Source organism: Copadichromis virginalis, linkage group LG22 (assembly GCF_057382275.1).
Source record: "Copadichromis virginalis isolate Kocher_CV1m ecotype Utaka linkage group LG22, C_Virginalis_male_GT1.1, whole genome shotgun sequence".
Classification (NCBI taxonomy): domain Eukaryota; kingdom Metazoa; phylum Chordata; class Actinopteri; order Cichliformes; family Cichlidae; genus Copadichromis; species Copadichromis virginalis.
In genome coordinates this window covers 36,612,549-36,626,804 of record NC_140638.1, presented here as the reverse complement: position 1 = coordinate 36,626,804, position 14,256 = coordinate 36,612,549, and the positions used below count along the sequence as shown (strand labels likewise).

General features: G+C 46.2%; 1 protein-coding gene across 1 annotated transcript; it reads right to left on the bottom strand.

Moving 5' to 3' along the window:
• Nucleotides 1–14,102, bottom strand: vps45 (vacuolar protein sorting 45 homolog). Its single transcript, XM_085445122.1, has 15 exons — nucleotides 13,844–14,102; nucleotides 13,574–13,708; nucleotides 13,427–13,487; nucleotides 12,895–12,974; nucleotides 11,359–11,427; nucleotides 11,136–11,273; nucleotides 10,786–10,896; nucleotides 10,455–10,589; nucleotides 10,109–10,222; nucleotides 6,042–6,209; nucleotides 5,741–5,899; nucleotides 3,078–3,185; nucleotides 2,727–2,848; nucleotides 2,522–2,653; nucleotides 1–1,723 (listed from the first exon to the last, which is right to left on the bottom strand). Exons 1-15 carry the CDS (start codon nucleotides 14,099–14,101, stop codon nucleotides 1,636–1,638), a joined length of 1,878 nt encoding a protein of 625 aa, XP_085301248.1. The 5' UTR covers nucleotide 14,102; the 3' UTR covers nucleotides 1–1,635.
• Between the last annotated feature and the right edge of the window lie 154 nt (nucleotides 14,103–14,256).

The following is a 14,256-nucleotide window of genomic DNA, read 5'->3' as shown; positions in this document are numbered from 1 at the left end:
TAATATTTAATATTTATTTGATTTAGTGTGTGAGTGAGAGAAATATTTTTCATGAAACAAAAAGAGCACAGCCCACGGAGCCCAGCAGAGCCCAGCAGGGAGTTTTACACCTGTTTGCTTGAATGAAGGTAAACCCTTCTGCACTCGCCTCCACTGGCTGCCGGGCCACCATAACCCAGCCTGCACAGGTTTGTTACAGGTGTGCAGTCCACCTATCCACACAGCATAAAGGCTATAATCAGACTCTCAGAGGTTCACTTGTTTCACCCACACACATCAACCCACACTGAACACAGTTATACTGTAGTGAAGGTGCATTTGGATCTCATTAAAGGCTTTTCTTGCAAAATGGGAGCCAAAAGCTCCCCGAGACTCAGATCTTTCCTAAATGCTCCAAACACTTCAGCCTGTTGTGTCTCTGTGCAGTGGGTTAAAAACAAATATCACAGTGACAACAAGTAAACAAAAAACTCTAAATTCTCTGCACCTGCCAGTAAGACGGCATAAACAGTTTGGACAGATTCAGGATATTCAAGGATTATATCCACTTCCAGAAGAGTCCATGTTCTCATGTTCTCGTACCGATGGACTTGCATCAGTCTGCAAAGCTGGACACCAGAGCATGGCAAAGATCGGGCTAGCCTGAAACTGAACAACCTTTATTTTGTTTCCACAAAGTGCTTTTCCAATGTTTTCCTTATTCATGTGTCCTATTTGATAGTAGAGAGATTTGTGCTGTAGGTCACAGGCTCTGTTTTTACTGCTACAGCTCCTGGGTGCGTCCTGGCCTCCTTCCACCTAACCTAGGAGGCATCCTGGTGCCTGAACCACCTCATCAGGCTCCTTGTGTTTGGTGTGGCAGTGCTCAGAGTCTCTCCAGAACCACTGAGATCTGTCCTCTAAGGAGACACTGAAGATCCATGTCCAACGTCATCTTAACAGAGACACCGTTTGTGTGAACATTTTTATTTATTAGTGCTTTGAAACTTGAAACAACCACAGTCAGCCACACAGACACTTTAAAGGGACGTTCCACAAAATGTAAGTCCAGCAGCAGCGTTACTGACTGATGGTCCAATGAGGTTCGTCTGACATTTACAGCAAAGGTAAGCAGTGGGGCTACGATCAGGGCTTTTGAAGGTGAAACACTGTATGAGAGCAAAGCTGTAAGTGAATGTGTTTGCAGGCAGTCTCTGAGCACTCGTCTCACAGCCGGCTGCAGACCAGCGATGTTAGTCCAGGTCAGACGATAGCTTGTAGTCTGTTATATGAATTGTCTGCCTCTCATTTTTATGTCATTTTGCCTGCTGTCAGTGGCTCCGAGGGGCCACAGTGGTCGTTTCAGTAACAGTGTGAGGCTGAGGACAAGCCAGACGTCCTGGATTCTGTATTTTAACACACAGGAAGAGGAAAACATTTGAAATCTTTTCATTTTAAAAGACAATATCTACACTAAAGCGGAGTCCAGTCTGAGCCGTGCTGTGCAGCGGCTCTGCTGTCAGTTACAGTTATTGATCAGAGGTGTTTCTAATGTCACAGGGACGGTCTGATGATGTTTCAAACAAACAGACGGAGGGAACGATGCTGCTCATCACACAAGAGCTGGAGGAGAGGAAGAAGAGCGAGTCTCTGTGCTTAGCGCCTGCTGCTATGGAAACCACCTCCGTGTGCTCGGTTGCTGCTGCTGCTGGGACCTGTCGCCGACATCACTTCCTCCAGAAAACTGATGGACAAAGACAGAAAGATACAGATGGAGGTAAAGACAGCTGAAGTGGAGAAAATCATAAAAAGTGAAAACATTGGTTTTTTAGGATAATGCTGACGATGGCGTCACTTTTGGCGAGCTCTTGTTTCCCCACAGACGTTTGGATTGCTGTGAAAAAAACAACGAAACGTTCTCTGTGGGAAGTAGATTTACATGGTTCATTTACCGTGAATCCTTTGGCCTAAAAATAGTTTTCAAACTTCCAGGAGAACTAAAGCTGTGAACAGAACATGAAGAAACTTTGAATTTATCTCAAGCCAAAAACCAACAAGTCTGGATGTTTCTGATGTTCTCAGCTTGCACAACACGACACTGTGACGTCTACGAATCGACGATTCGTTAAGATTCTTCCTTATAATGGAAATACGCTGCACCCTGCTGAAATGAAAGTTGGAGTTCCTCAGGGATCGATTATGGGTCCAAAGAATCTCAGCATTTCAGCTACTGCCATCTGGAAACGAACTGTTAGTGACGCAGAAAACCAGGTGACTGAGTGCTGAGAGATCACGGAGCCTTCATCGGTTTGTCTGGAGCGGTTTATCACCAGCAGTCGAACCAAACAGTACAGAGTGTGTGTGTGTGTGTGTGTGTGTGTGTGTGTGTGTGTGTGTGTGTGTGTGAGTGAGTGAGTGAGTGAGTGAGTGAGTGAGTGAGTGAGTGAGTGAGTGTGTGTGTGTTTGTGAGTGAGTGAGTGAGTGAGTGAGTGAGTGAGTGAGTGAGTGAGTGAGTGTGTGTGTGTTTGTGAGTGTGAGTGACCTCTTGGTGTTGTGGATGTTGCTTCCTCCCAGCACGATCCGGACTCCAGGTGTGCTGCGGTTCAGATTGTAAACAGTCAGAGCTTCTTCATACGTGGCCCCTCCGATCATAAACACCAGGATGTCCTGAGGCCTGAAACAGATCCACAGGTGTGAATCACGTCAGCACCTCCTCTCTGTGTCTGAGTCTCTCAGGTGAGTGCTACCTGTCTCTGAGGCTGCTCGCTCCCAGGTAAGGAAACTGGCTGTCCTTGAGTCGCCCTTTGATCATCTGGTCCAGCGTGTCGTGAAGCAGAGGCTGATGCTGAGTGTACACGTTCTCCACACCCTGACAACACACACACACACACACACAGACGCACACACACACACACACACACACACACGCACACGCACGCGCACGCGCACACGCACACGCACACACACACACACACACACACAGTGCAGGAGGCACAATAGAAAAAAATCCACAGTCTAAACCTGATTCATCAAATAACTGACGACATGTAACACAAACCGTTTGTGGTGAAGAGGTTCTGTCATGTGTTTGTTTGTACCTTTAGTCCTTTGAAAAACTGTTTGGTGATGGAGACCGCGTCTGTGGGTGTGATGAGGTCACTTCCTCTGATTCTCTTCCCACCGTACTCCACCGCAGCCTGAACCATCTGAACGAAGAGAAGGGAAAGCATGAGCTTTACTGCTCTCACAAAACACGGCCCTCATCTTTTCAGCCATCACGCTCAGCCAGGTTTTTAATCAGCACTGTGCATGAAAAAGCACGTTTTTAACCTCCACACGCCACAGACACACTCTGTGTTTGAATGCTTCAGAAAGCACGGACTCCTGGGCTGACTTATTATCAGAGCAAGTAATGCAAACCACACAGCAACGTATCGGTACGGATACGATGGAATATCTCGGGTTTTTGTCTCTGCCTGTCGGGGTCTTTGAACTTGAACTTTCCTTGAGAACAACCCTCAGCCTCATCCCTGTGCATATCTGTCTGCCCCAGGCTAACCATGTGTCATTTACACCCAAGGTTTTAGCACAGGTCTACATTTTAATCATCATCTTTACATAGAAACAGCGAGTCAAGTCATGCTAACACCTAACTCAACTAAACCTTGTTAATCTGTTTTTTTAATGGACATTAAACTTTATTGTAACTAGGGATGGGTACCGGTGTCCGGTGCCATAAACGGTAGTAACCAGACCGAAAAGCAGCGCACATTTCGGTGCTTTATTTCGGTGCTTTTTTCCCTGAGCTGTGATACACTTCTAGCCAATCATTTTACGTTTCCCAGGATAGTAGGCGGGGCCAGGTACGTACGTTCAGTTAGAGCAGAGCTACAGATTAAAAATGTCCAAGGCGAAGCGGTCAAAAGTCTGGCTGTACTTCACAGCAAAAGATGCAAACTCAGCAGCAACAAGTGCTTTAAGCTGATACTGTGATACTGTCAAAGGAGGTAACACCTCGAATCTGATGAAACACCTGGCAACGCATAGTGTTTTTTTTTAAAAGCCGAGAAATGCGCCGTATTTGATAGCTCGCTGCGAGACCTCACACCGAGCACGTTGGGTGGGTTGCCAGTTATCGGACCCGGAGCAACATCCCCCAAAAACCCGAAGAATAGAGTCCTGGCCCCTAGCCCTGCCAGTGTAGCAGAAATGATGAGGATGATGATGGCAGCAGAAGCCGTTCTTCTCTGCGTGAGTAGCTTAATGTTGTTCGAGTGTAATTTACGTTGAGTAGGTGAACTAGCAAACATCATCATAGCTACATGCGGCTGTCCTCTTGTTTGATGGCAGATACTCCCTTCACCCTGGACAAAAAGGCTAAAATGACCAAAGAAAAAGTGGGAAACAGCTAAACATGAGAGGTTTTTGGACAAAGTTTGTGTTTTTTCCATTGTTTAAGCACTGCTTCCAGCCAAGAGTGATACCATATATGCCCCATAGCTGCAGAAAAGGCTAACATTGTTATCTTTTTACAAAAACAGCTGAACATGAGAGGTTTTTGGACAAAGTTTGTGTTCTCCATTCTTTAAGCACCGGTTCGAGCACCGTTTAAGCACCGGCACCGTTTCAAAAGTACCGATTTGGCACCGGTATCGGATAAAACCTAAACGATACCCATCCCTAATTGTAACAGCTGTGAAAATAGCAACACTGGACGTGTTAGTCGAGCTGTGGACCCCCCAGTAGTCCCAGTTCAATTAAAAAGGAGGGGAGGGCTACTGCGCAGTACAGCCACGAAAGCCGTGTGAATGGCCGAACATCCTGTGTGCGAGTTATGTGTTGTATGACGGTGTGTGTGTGTGTGCGAGCACCCAGACCCCCCCCACCTACACACCTACTCTCCGCCCCCGAGGGAAGCAGTCAGACGTGTCATTGTGAAGACGTTTCAGCATATTCGTGTCCAGATGTTTGGATCTGGATTGATGGAAAGATTTTGCTCCTACGTTACAGTTGGGAGGAAAACTGGCTCATCAATTTCAAAAAATAGCTTAGACATTGTTGTTAACCCTCGGGGGGCACAGACATTTCAACATTTTGTTCCCCAAGTAGGTATTTCTCCATTCAGCTGATTGTAGTTAAAGTTTTCCTGTATTATCGGTTGCAGCTGCTGATATTCTAGAAATTTACAACTTCTTTAAATGAAATAAACATCTTGTATTTTTTATCCCTTTTCATGCCACAATGATCTGATTGTTCCCAATGGCTGTTAGTTTACCTGGGATAAGTAAGCACCTACCAGGCGGTCAGCGGGTGTTTATGGCTTTTAAAGCAGTTATGATGCTTAATACTGGAGCTTATGAAGGGCAGAGGAGAGATTTTTGCTTTAACACACAATGCTTGTTCTATGATCAACCAGGTCTGAGAGCCTGGTGGAAACATTTATACCTGGATATCCGATGTTACCTGACTGCTGGTGGTATTTACAACTCAGAGACAGAACATCTGACATGGATGAGAACTTATCTATAAGTGTGATCGTCTTTATATTGAGGTTCGTGAGTTCCTAAGGAAACACATCGTCAGCATAATGAACTCCTTTAACATCCACGTTTGGTCAGATTGCTGCCACTAGTGGCTCGATAAAAATGACAGGAAGTGAGGGAGAAAGCAGACAGGCCTGTCTAACGCCCCTCTGCAGACCGAAGCTTTGTCAAGTACGAGCCTTTATCCTAGCACGAGCGTTTGGAGAGCTGTCTGTTACCCTGCGGTGACGCTCAGACACTCCTCTTCTGCTCAGCTCGTCCATCAGAGATGACAGGATGCTGCTGCTGTGGCGCTCGTACCTCAGAGCGTAGAGCATGACGAGGCGCACGGCGTCCAGCTCAGACACGCGTGGATTTTGCAGCAGTCGCCGCACATTCTGAAAGAAGATGTTGTGTTATGGCCCAAACAAGCAGGAAAGGAAGACAGGAAGTCAACACAACGCATCCAGAATGACCTTCATTTATGACACATTCAAAAAAACCCGTGAAGCTCAGGAGGACGGAACAGCTGACATTTACCTGCTGAGCGCTCGAGTGGTCATTCTGACAGGCCAACTCCTGCTCCACCTCCGACACCTCCATCAGCTGCCGCTCCGACACTAGTCGGGACAGCTCGCCCACCACCGTCACATGTTTGGACACGGTCCCCGACATCTTCTTAAACTGGGGGTAGTTATCTACAAATGCCTACAGTGGGTGACAAAGGACACAAATCATCAACATTTTTTACAAAGCATCACATAATTAAAACATTCAAACATTCCACAAATACAAGAAAAATACATGTAAAAGTTTTCCTTCCATCCATTTTCTGCTCCAGGTCCAGCAGTTTGAGCACAGAAGCCCAGGCCTTCCTGGGTCTGGCCTGAGCCCTCTTCCCAGGGACACGCCCAACATTCAGTTTAATTATATTTTATTTATAAAGCGTCAAATTACAAAAACAACAGTCGCCTCAGGGCACTTTATACTGTAAAGTAGACCCTACAATATCACATAGAGAGAAAAACCCAACAATCATATGACCCCCTATGAGCAGCACTTCGGCAACGTTGGGAAGGAAAAACGGACACTCATATAAGCTCATCCAGCGTTCCCTGACCAGGATGAAAAGCACATTGCTCCCCCTGAATAACAGATGGTCTCTCCTCTCCATCACCCTGGCATAGAGGCTGAGGAGTGTGATCCCGCTAAAGCGGGACGGTTCTCCCATTCCAAGGGAACTCTCCCTGCTCTATTCCGGCCCATTTGTCAGCCAATCAACATCCAGCAGCTCACGTCATCTGATTCCAACAACCAGCAGTCAGGAGGGCTGCAGGGAGCGCATCTCGGGTGAGGGAAAACTGCTCTGCTGTCTGACTTCCGTGCACAGACGGACACAGCTGTGGTCCATAAAACCAGATTTAGGGACCTCGGGTCACATCTCATCCACCCTGTTGGCCCTGACTGGATAACTTTTTAAATACATCAACCTCAGCGACTCACTGGGTGATGAGTACAAATAAAAGTCTTAAACACAGGAGACTCCAAATCACAAGTTAGGAAATGCACGTTTCTGGGCCACGCCCCAACAACGCAATCTTTAAGCCTTACGGTTGTTATCCATTCAATTTCATCCGTCCAACTAGGGCTGGGCCATATTATACCGTTCACGGTAATACCGGTATAATGTTAGGCAACGATAGGAAAATGAAATATCGCGATAGAATGGGAGTAAAACGCGCATGCGCAGTGCCTTTGTTTTCATACGCACATGGCCGATTGTTGAGTGAAACAGATGAACCAGAATTGGTTTGTAAAAATGGTGCAACACGACAAAGCACATTTTTTTGCAGAACATGCAAGCGGCCGTCGTTATTGTCGTATTTGTCGGACTAAGATGCTCTTAAATCTGGGAGTAATCTGGGTCCTAAACTCCGTATGCTTCAGGTCAAACAACACTGCAGCATCACTGAGAGTTAAAAACTGTCTAAATTCTTTCATCTTTAATAAAACGTTCAGCATTGCTGCTTTACCAGGTGTAACAATTAAGTTTAACATCCAGGCATCCATGAAAACAAAAGTTATTACATTTAACGGAGTTAGAAGTTAGCAGGAAGCTAGTGGAAGTTAGCTCGCTAGTTTCGCTAGTTACCTAAGCATGATATAGCATGTTCTGACTGAGAGATTTCTGAAAAAAATCAAACGTACACCTCTGCTATCACTTCCAACATAAATGAAGACAGGAAACTAAACAGCAGTGACGTTTGTAGGGTTACTGAAGTTGGGCTAGCTGGTATACAATGATGTGCTACGTGATCGCTAGCAACACAGCTATGTTAGCATAACATAAACAGTGAAGCTGGAGGACGAACACTAACACTTTTCCACTTATAAAAGTTAACGTGAAGGTTCCTGATGGTTAGAGACAAATGCAATCGCATGGCAGGATGCTGTAAACGGACCAAACTTCAGTCAGGAGAACAACTGAGATAATCCATCCACAGTACGAGGTTAGTCATTAATATACTGCAACAACATGGGAATAGAGCAGCTGCCAGAGAATTCAACATTAATGAATCAATGGTACAGAAGTGGAGGAAGCTTGAATAAAGTTTGATTTATCTGACTGCTTTGTTTCGCTTAATGTGCCTTATAATCCCGTGCACCTTATGGTCCGGAAAACACGTACTGCACACTGCAGTTTAATGTTGCAAAGCACCTCTTTTTAACTTCAGTGGATATTATACATGGTTATGCTCAGGATATGTCAGCCCATTTCTACTGGAAATGCCTTTTGGTTAAACTTTCAGCAAGGAATTTGCATTTGCACTGTTAAATTTTTATAAAGCTTTAATGTACATAAAAACCAGCTTCTTGTTTAAGTGAAAATAAATGGAAGGTTGTCTTTTTGCACTAGTAATGTTGTGGAGTTGTATTTTGTCTCGCATCAATTATATTGTCAGTTATATCGTTATCGCAAATTTTCAAATATATATCGTGATAAATATTTTTGGCCATATCGCCCTGCTCTACGTCCAACCATCCTCTTCTGAATGTCTTGATGCTCAATCATCCAGGTAAGTAAATCTCCAAAAGTTGATTCTGTTCTGGACGTAGCGTTTGTGGGAGAAACGTTTCGTCATCATCAGGTGACGTCTTCAGTCTCAGCTGACTGTTGGTCTCGTACGACGTTACATCTCTCTTCACTTGCATCCCAGTCATGGAAGCGTTGGAGGTAGTTCATAAGAGACTACAGGATGACCTCAGCAACAGGATCACCGTCAGCATCCACCAAGTGTGTTTGAACTGTGTCTTCATTCCACCTACTTCACATGCAAGGCTCAGTTCTACAGGTAGAAACATGGGTGTGCCATGGGCTCCCCAGTTTCACCCATCGTGGCCAATTTTTACATGGAAGAAGTGGAAAAGAGGGCTTTGCTATCCTACCCTGGAACACCACCAAGCCATTGGTTCAGGTATGTGGATGACACCTGGGTGAAAATCCAATCTCAGGACGTACCACATTTCACAGATCACATTAACTCATCAAATAAATCAGGGAGGATATGAAAAGTGGCAGGTTAGCCTTCTTAGACTGTGAGATTTCCATCAGGGCTTTGATCAGTGGCCATGAGAATTTGCATAATTACGATGAAGGACCTGACCTCCCAGCCCATTGTTCCTTCAGTGGGCTGGTTTCAGTCATTATGCAAATGTCCTGTTTATAAGATTGAAACCTGCAGTCAGCTGAGACTGAAGACGTCACCTGATGATGACGAAACATTTCTCCCACAAAACGCTACGTCCAGATGAACAGAGTCAACTTTTGGAGATCCTCTTCTGAAGCAGAGTCATGGTGGGTAAGCAGGTTCTTACAGACATCCTCCCCCCGCCTTACACTTTCCCTCCTGGGAGCTACGAGGCCTTCTGAGGCTAGTCAAAGGGTTTTTGTGTCTACCCTGGGATCTCCTCCCTGTGCCCAGAACGCCTCCAACGGACGGTGCCATGGAGGCATCCTAATCAGATACCCAAACCACCTCAGCTGGCTCCTTTTAACACACAAGAGAAGCGGCTCCACTCCGTCTGGAGGTTTGAGTTACTCGATCTGTAAGGCTGAGCTCAGCAACCCTGCACAGGAACCTCATTTCAGCTGCCTTTCAGATTTCATGACCACAGCTGAGGGCTGGAATGTAGGCGGACTGGTAAATCAAGAACTTTGGCCACCTCTCTCTTCACCACGACAGTCCGATACAACGCCCACATTCCTGCTGACACCAACTCGCTGGCCCGATTCACGCTCCACCTCCCCATCATTTCAACTCTCTTGCTTGTGGCGACCTCCATCCTCCAATCCAGAGGGAGCATTCCAACATTTTTCAGCAGTTGCTATGACGGGGAAATTAACTACAGAGGCCAAACCAGTTGTGTATCAGGCTGTAAACATGATTATTTCTGCATTTTAACACAGGAGTCTAAGGGGACTGACTCCCTGCTGAAGCCTCTGGACTGCAGAGGAACTCACATTTCCAGCGCTGGGGTCGATGTTCGTGTAGTAAAACCTTTAAACTTGTATCAGTAAACAAGCTGAGCCCTGGCTGGAGCCTGACCTTCATGTCTGAGATGGACTCCAGCTTCTGTTGTCCTTTTGGCTTTTTCTTTTGGAAATCCTCCATCAGGTTCTTTATATTGGTGCCAATCTCTCCAAAGTTCAGGTACAGGTTCTAACGAGGAGACGAGAGAGCGAGGTTAGTGACTGTTAGGACTCGTTTCTGCTCTGAGAGTTACCATTGTAACCTGGACTGAAGGGGCAGCTGAAACATCACATTTTTAAAGTCTGCTAGAAACCTACCAACATGACGAGCGCAGCTTGTTTCTGTCACTCGTTTCAATCCTATTAACGCTGAGCACAGATGCTGACAGATGTGAGCAGATGTGCTGCTGTGTGAGACTCACGTTGGCGTAGAACTCGTCATTCTCAGCTGACAGGACCACCTCTCTCAGGTCTTTGCTGATCCCGGGCACTCTGGACAGGTCGATCCTGTTGTTGTTGAGGCCAAGCAGCTCGTGGACCATCGCCTGGTATGTCCACTGCAACACAGCGAAAGCTCGTAAACACGCACGCGCTTCACACAGACACACAACCAGTGAATTTATGATTTGCTCATTTTGTACACACAACAGCCATCAAATGAAAGTGACAAATGAGCTGCAGAGGATGCAGTGTGAAAGATGACAGAATTATTAAAAGTGCAAAATGATGTCACAGAGGACAGCGAGCGGTCACCTGATTGAGCAACGGCGTGATGGCATCGTCGCTGCGGTCCAGGATAAGCAGCAGAGGAGGAACTTCAGTCTTCCTGAAGTCAAACAGCTCGTACTCCTTCGTGATGATTTGCTGACAACAAACAAATAAAATACTGAGTAGTACTTTTATTCTTCAGAGCACTACTTGAGTAAAAGTGTTAACAGCTTGAGGCTCAAGTGTTTAAACCCAAGTGCTCAGGTTACAGCACAGAGCTGACATCATCTTTGACCAGCCAACAGGACACTCGGTGCTAAAATAACCTGTAGTGGCATTAAAAGCACTTTTCAGTGAGTGTGTGATGACGTGTGTGATGATGTTGCTGTGGAAACCTTGACGCTCTCCGCGAGCCGCTTGGACATGTCTGAGGACAACTGGTAGCGGATCATCGGACATTTCTTCAGAGCAAGCAGGACGGAGGTCAGTCCCTGAGTGCAGCGTGCCAACATAGAGGGTTCCCAGCTCCGCCCCTAAAACACACACAGGTGATGTGATTGCAGCATGTGGAGCTTTTTAGGGCGGAGCTCTGACAGCTGAGGGCCATGTGGTTCTTACCCGAGTGACTCCCTGCAGGTTCAGAGAGAACAGGTGAGGATTCACAGCGATGAAGTCTCCATAGAACTCCTGCAGACACACACGCGCGCACACACACATGCAGACACACACACACACACACACACACACACACACATGCAGACACACACGCGCACACACACACATGCAGACACACACGCACACACACACACACACATGCAGACACAGGCAGACACACACACACACACACACACACACACACATGCAGACACACACACACACACACACATGCAGACACACACACACACACACATGCAGACACACACACACACACACACACACACACATGCAGACACAGGCAGACACACACACACACACACACACACACACATGCAGACACACACACACACACACATGCAGACACACACACACACACACACACACATGCAGACACACACACACACACACACATGCAGACACACACACACACACACACAGGCAGACACACACACACACACACACACACACACAGGCAGACACACACACACACACACACAGTAAGCTATACTTCTGCTACTTTGGTTTTGATGATGTCACTCAGGTGTGTAAAGGGTTAGAACTGTGTTCACAGCAAACATGGCGCCGAGTTTGTCCTCGTGATGCTCACGCGGGCAGGACGACAGCTTGCCAGGACATCCTATGAATTCTCAGACCTCGGCACAGTTTTGTTCTGTGTCTGCTTTAAAATTAAATTTGATCAAACAGCTCGGCCCGACCAAACCGCCATAGTAAGCTCCTCCTCCATTTGTGACTGTCAGCATCTCACCTGACACTTGGAGAAATGATGATGTAGCACTGATGGTCATGCAGGCCAAGCTGGATGTTAATAGCAAGGAATTCTTTCATATTACATACATAACCGTAGCATGTTGGGCTACATGTTACTGATGTCATCAAATGAAGGCGTCACAGAGGAACACTTTCAGCTCTAGTCAACTTAAACTCTGATTATAAACAAGTATTTGTTGTATTATTAGAGGAAATGTTTAATCAGTGAAATAATGATCTGTCCAAAGCTTGAAGGTTTCCACATGTCAGACGTGAATCACGGTTAACTGGATCCAGCCTAAAAATCACAAACGTGCCGCCGTTACCCAAATCACTACGTTCACTGATGAGATGGAAACGCCAACAGCTGTTTTTCTGCTCCTGATCTCACGCTCAGTTGCTCCTTTGACTCAAACCTCATAATTAGTTGAAAAGAACAACCCGACGGAGCAAACGGTCGAGCTCACAGGATTCATGCTGGTTAATGAAACTGAAACAATGAGAAGATGACACAAAGATTTAACCCTGCAGCATCAGCTGACCTCTCTCTGCAACAAGGAGGTGAAGACAGAAAAAGACCCTGGACTAATATTATTATATTAATGTTGTTAAGACGTATTTTGGCAGAGTCAAGTTCAGCTAAGAATGAGCCGCCATGACTGACAGAGAGATCTTACATCATGTAGAAATATTAAACCCCCACGCTTCCTCGGAGGTCCTGACACTCACCTGGACTTCAGCCACCACTTCCTGTTCATCAGCCTCAGCCAAGGCCTTGATCTCACTCTTACTGATCACGTTGCTAAAGTCTGAAACACACACACACACACACACACACACACACACACACACACACACACACACACACACACACACACACACAGCAGTCAGTTGATGGACTTCAGGTACAAACAAACTTCTGCCCCAAACCAAACTCCAGAGAAGAAGTCTCTGATATCTGTTCAGCTGACAAGTCCACAGCTGTAAGTGAAAGATACCTCACATTTGATGACAGTGTCACCCTGTTTAATCAGACTGGCGTCATTAAAAGCAGCAGGATTCGCTTTTAGCAGCCCCTCTTCAATGTGTATAACGAATTTTCTGATAAGATCGCTGATCTCTAGGATTCTGCAGCAAAGCTAAACTCAGTTGTGTATCTTAGCTTCCGAACTATGTTTGAACTGTCCGAGGACGACGAGTGTCAAACCAGCAACCCTGTTCTCCTCTCACTCCAGCCCTAACTGTCACTGTGGAAACTTACAGATGAAGTAGACGCTGTACTTGGGCCTCCTCAGCTCCTGGATCAGGTGCTCCACATTCTCCTGCAGCAAGCACACAAACACACAGTTGCAGATGGTGTTACCTCACACACAGACACACACAGAGTTACTCAGAGGGCGGTTTGTACCTTGGTGGGCCGCAAGAAGCAGATGGCTTTAAGGTGCTTCATGTTATCCCTGTTCTGAGAGTCAATCCGCTCAAACAGGTAAACCTCCTTCTGCAGGATCTCAGACTGAGTGTACACCACGCTCACTATACTGGTCTGAACACACACACACACACACACACACACACACACACACACACACACACACACACACACACCATCAGACACAGTAACGTTGCTGTAAACACTGCTGAGCACCAGCACCGCTAACAGTCCTGGGTCGGTCCTCACCGTCTCCTTGTCCATGAGCAGCACCTTCATCCCGGGCCCGCTGATCTCGATCATCTTGGAGATGTACTGCTTCACCGCGAGCGTCACATTCATGATGGCGACACTCAGAGACCACAAACAAAAACAAATAAACAAAGAGCAGCGGCTGCAGAGAGGGTTTTTTCGTCTCTTTACCTGCGGAGCTGCTATAACAACACTGGAGCAAACTTCCTTCCGGGTCCCTGACGTCACGTGCCGCACGCACTCTGCTTGCGTCATCGGGTTCTGAGAGATTTTTCTAAACTGGTAATAATAATAACAATAGTAATAATAATAATAATAATAATGCACGTTGATATTGCCTTTTAGGCTGACGTAGAATAACATCCTTCAGTCAGAATTTTAAAATGGAAAAACGTAAATTACACAATTCC

What these genes read in the sequence shown, in the direction of transcription:
- vps45 (XM_085445122.1), bottom strand. Translation starts at nt 14,101, where the DNA reads ATGACGCAAGCAGAGTGCGTGCGGCACGTGACGTCAGGGACCCGGAAG. An exon ending in GGCTCGCGGAGAGCGTCAAG is followed by an intron (nt 10,897 to 11,135) that starts GTTTCCACAGCA and finishes GTTTGTTGTCAG; the next exon opens with CAAATCATCACGAAGGAGTA. An exon ending in ATGACGAGTTCTACGCCAAC is followed by an intron (nt 10,223 to 10,454) that starts GTGAGTCTCACA and finishes TCTCCTCGTTAG; the next exon opens with AACCTGTACCTGAACTTTGG.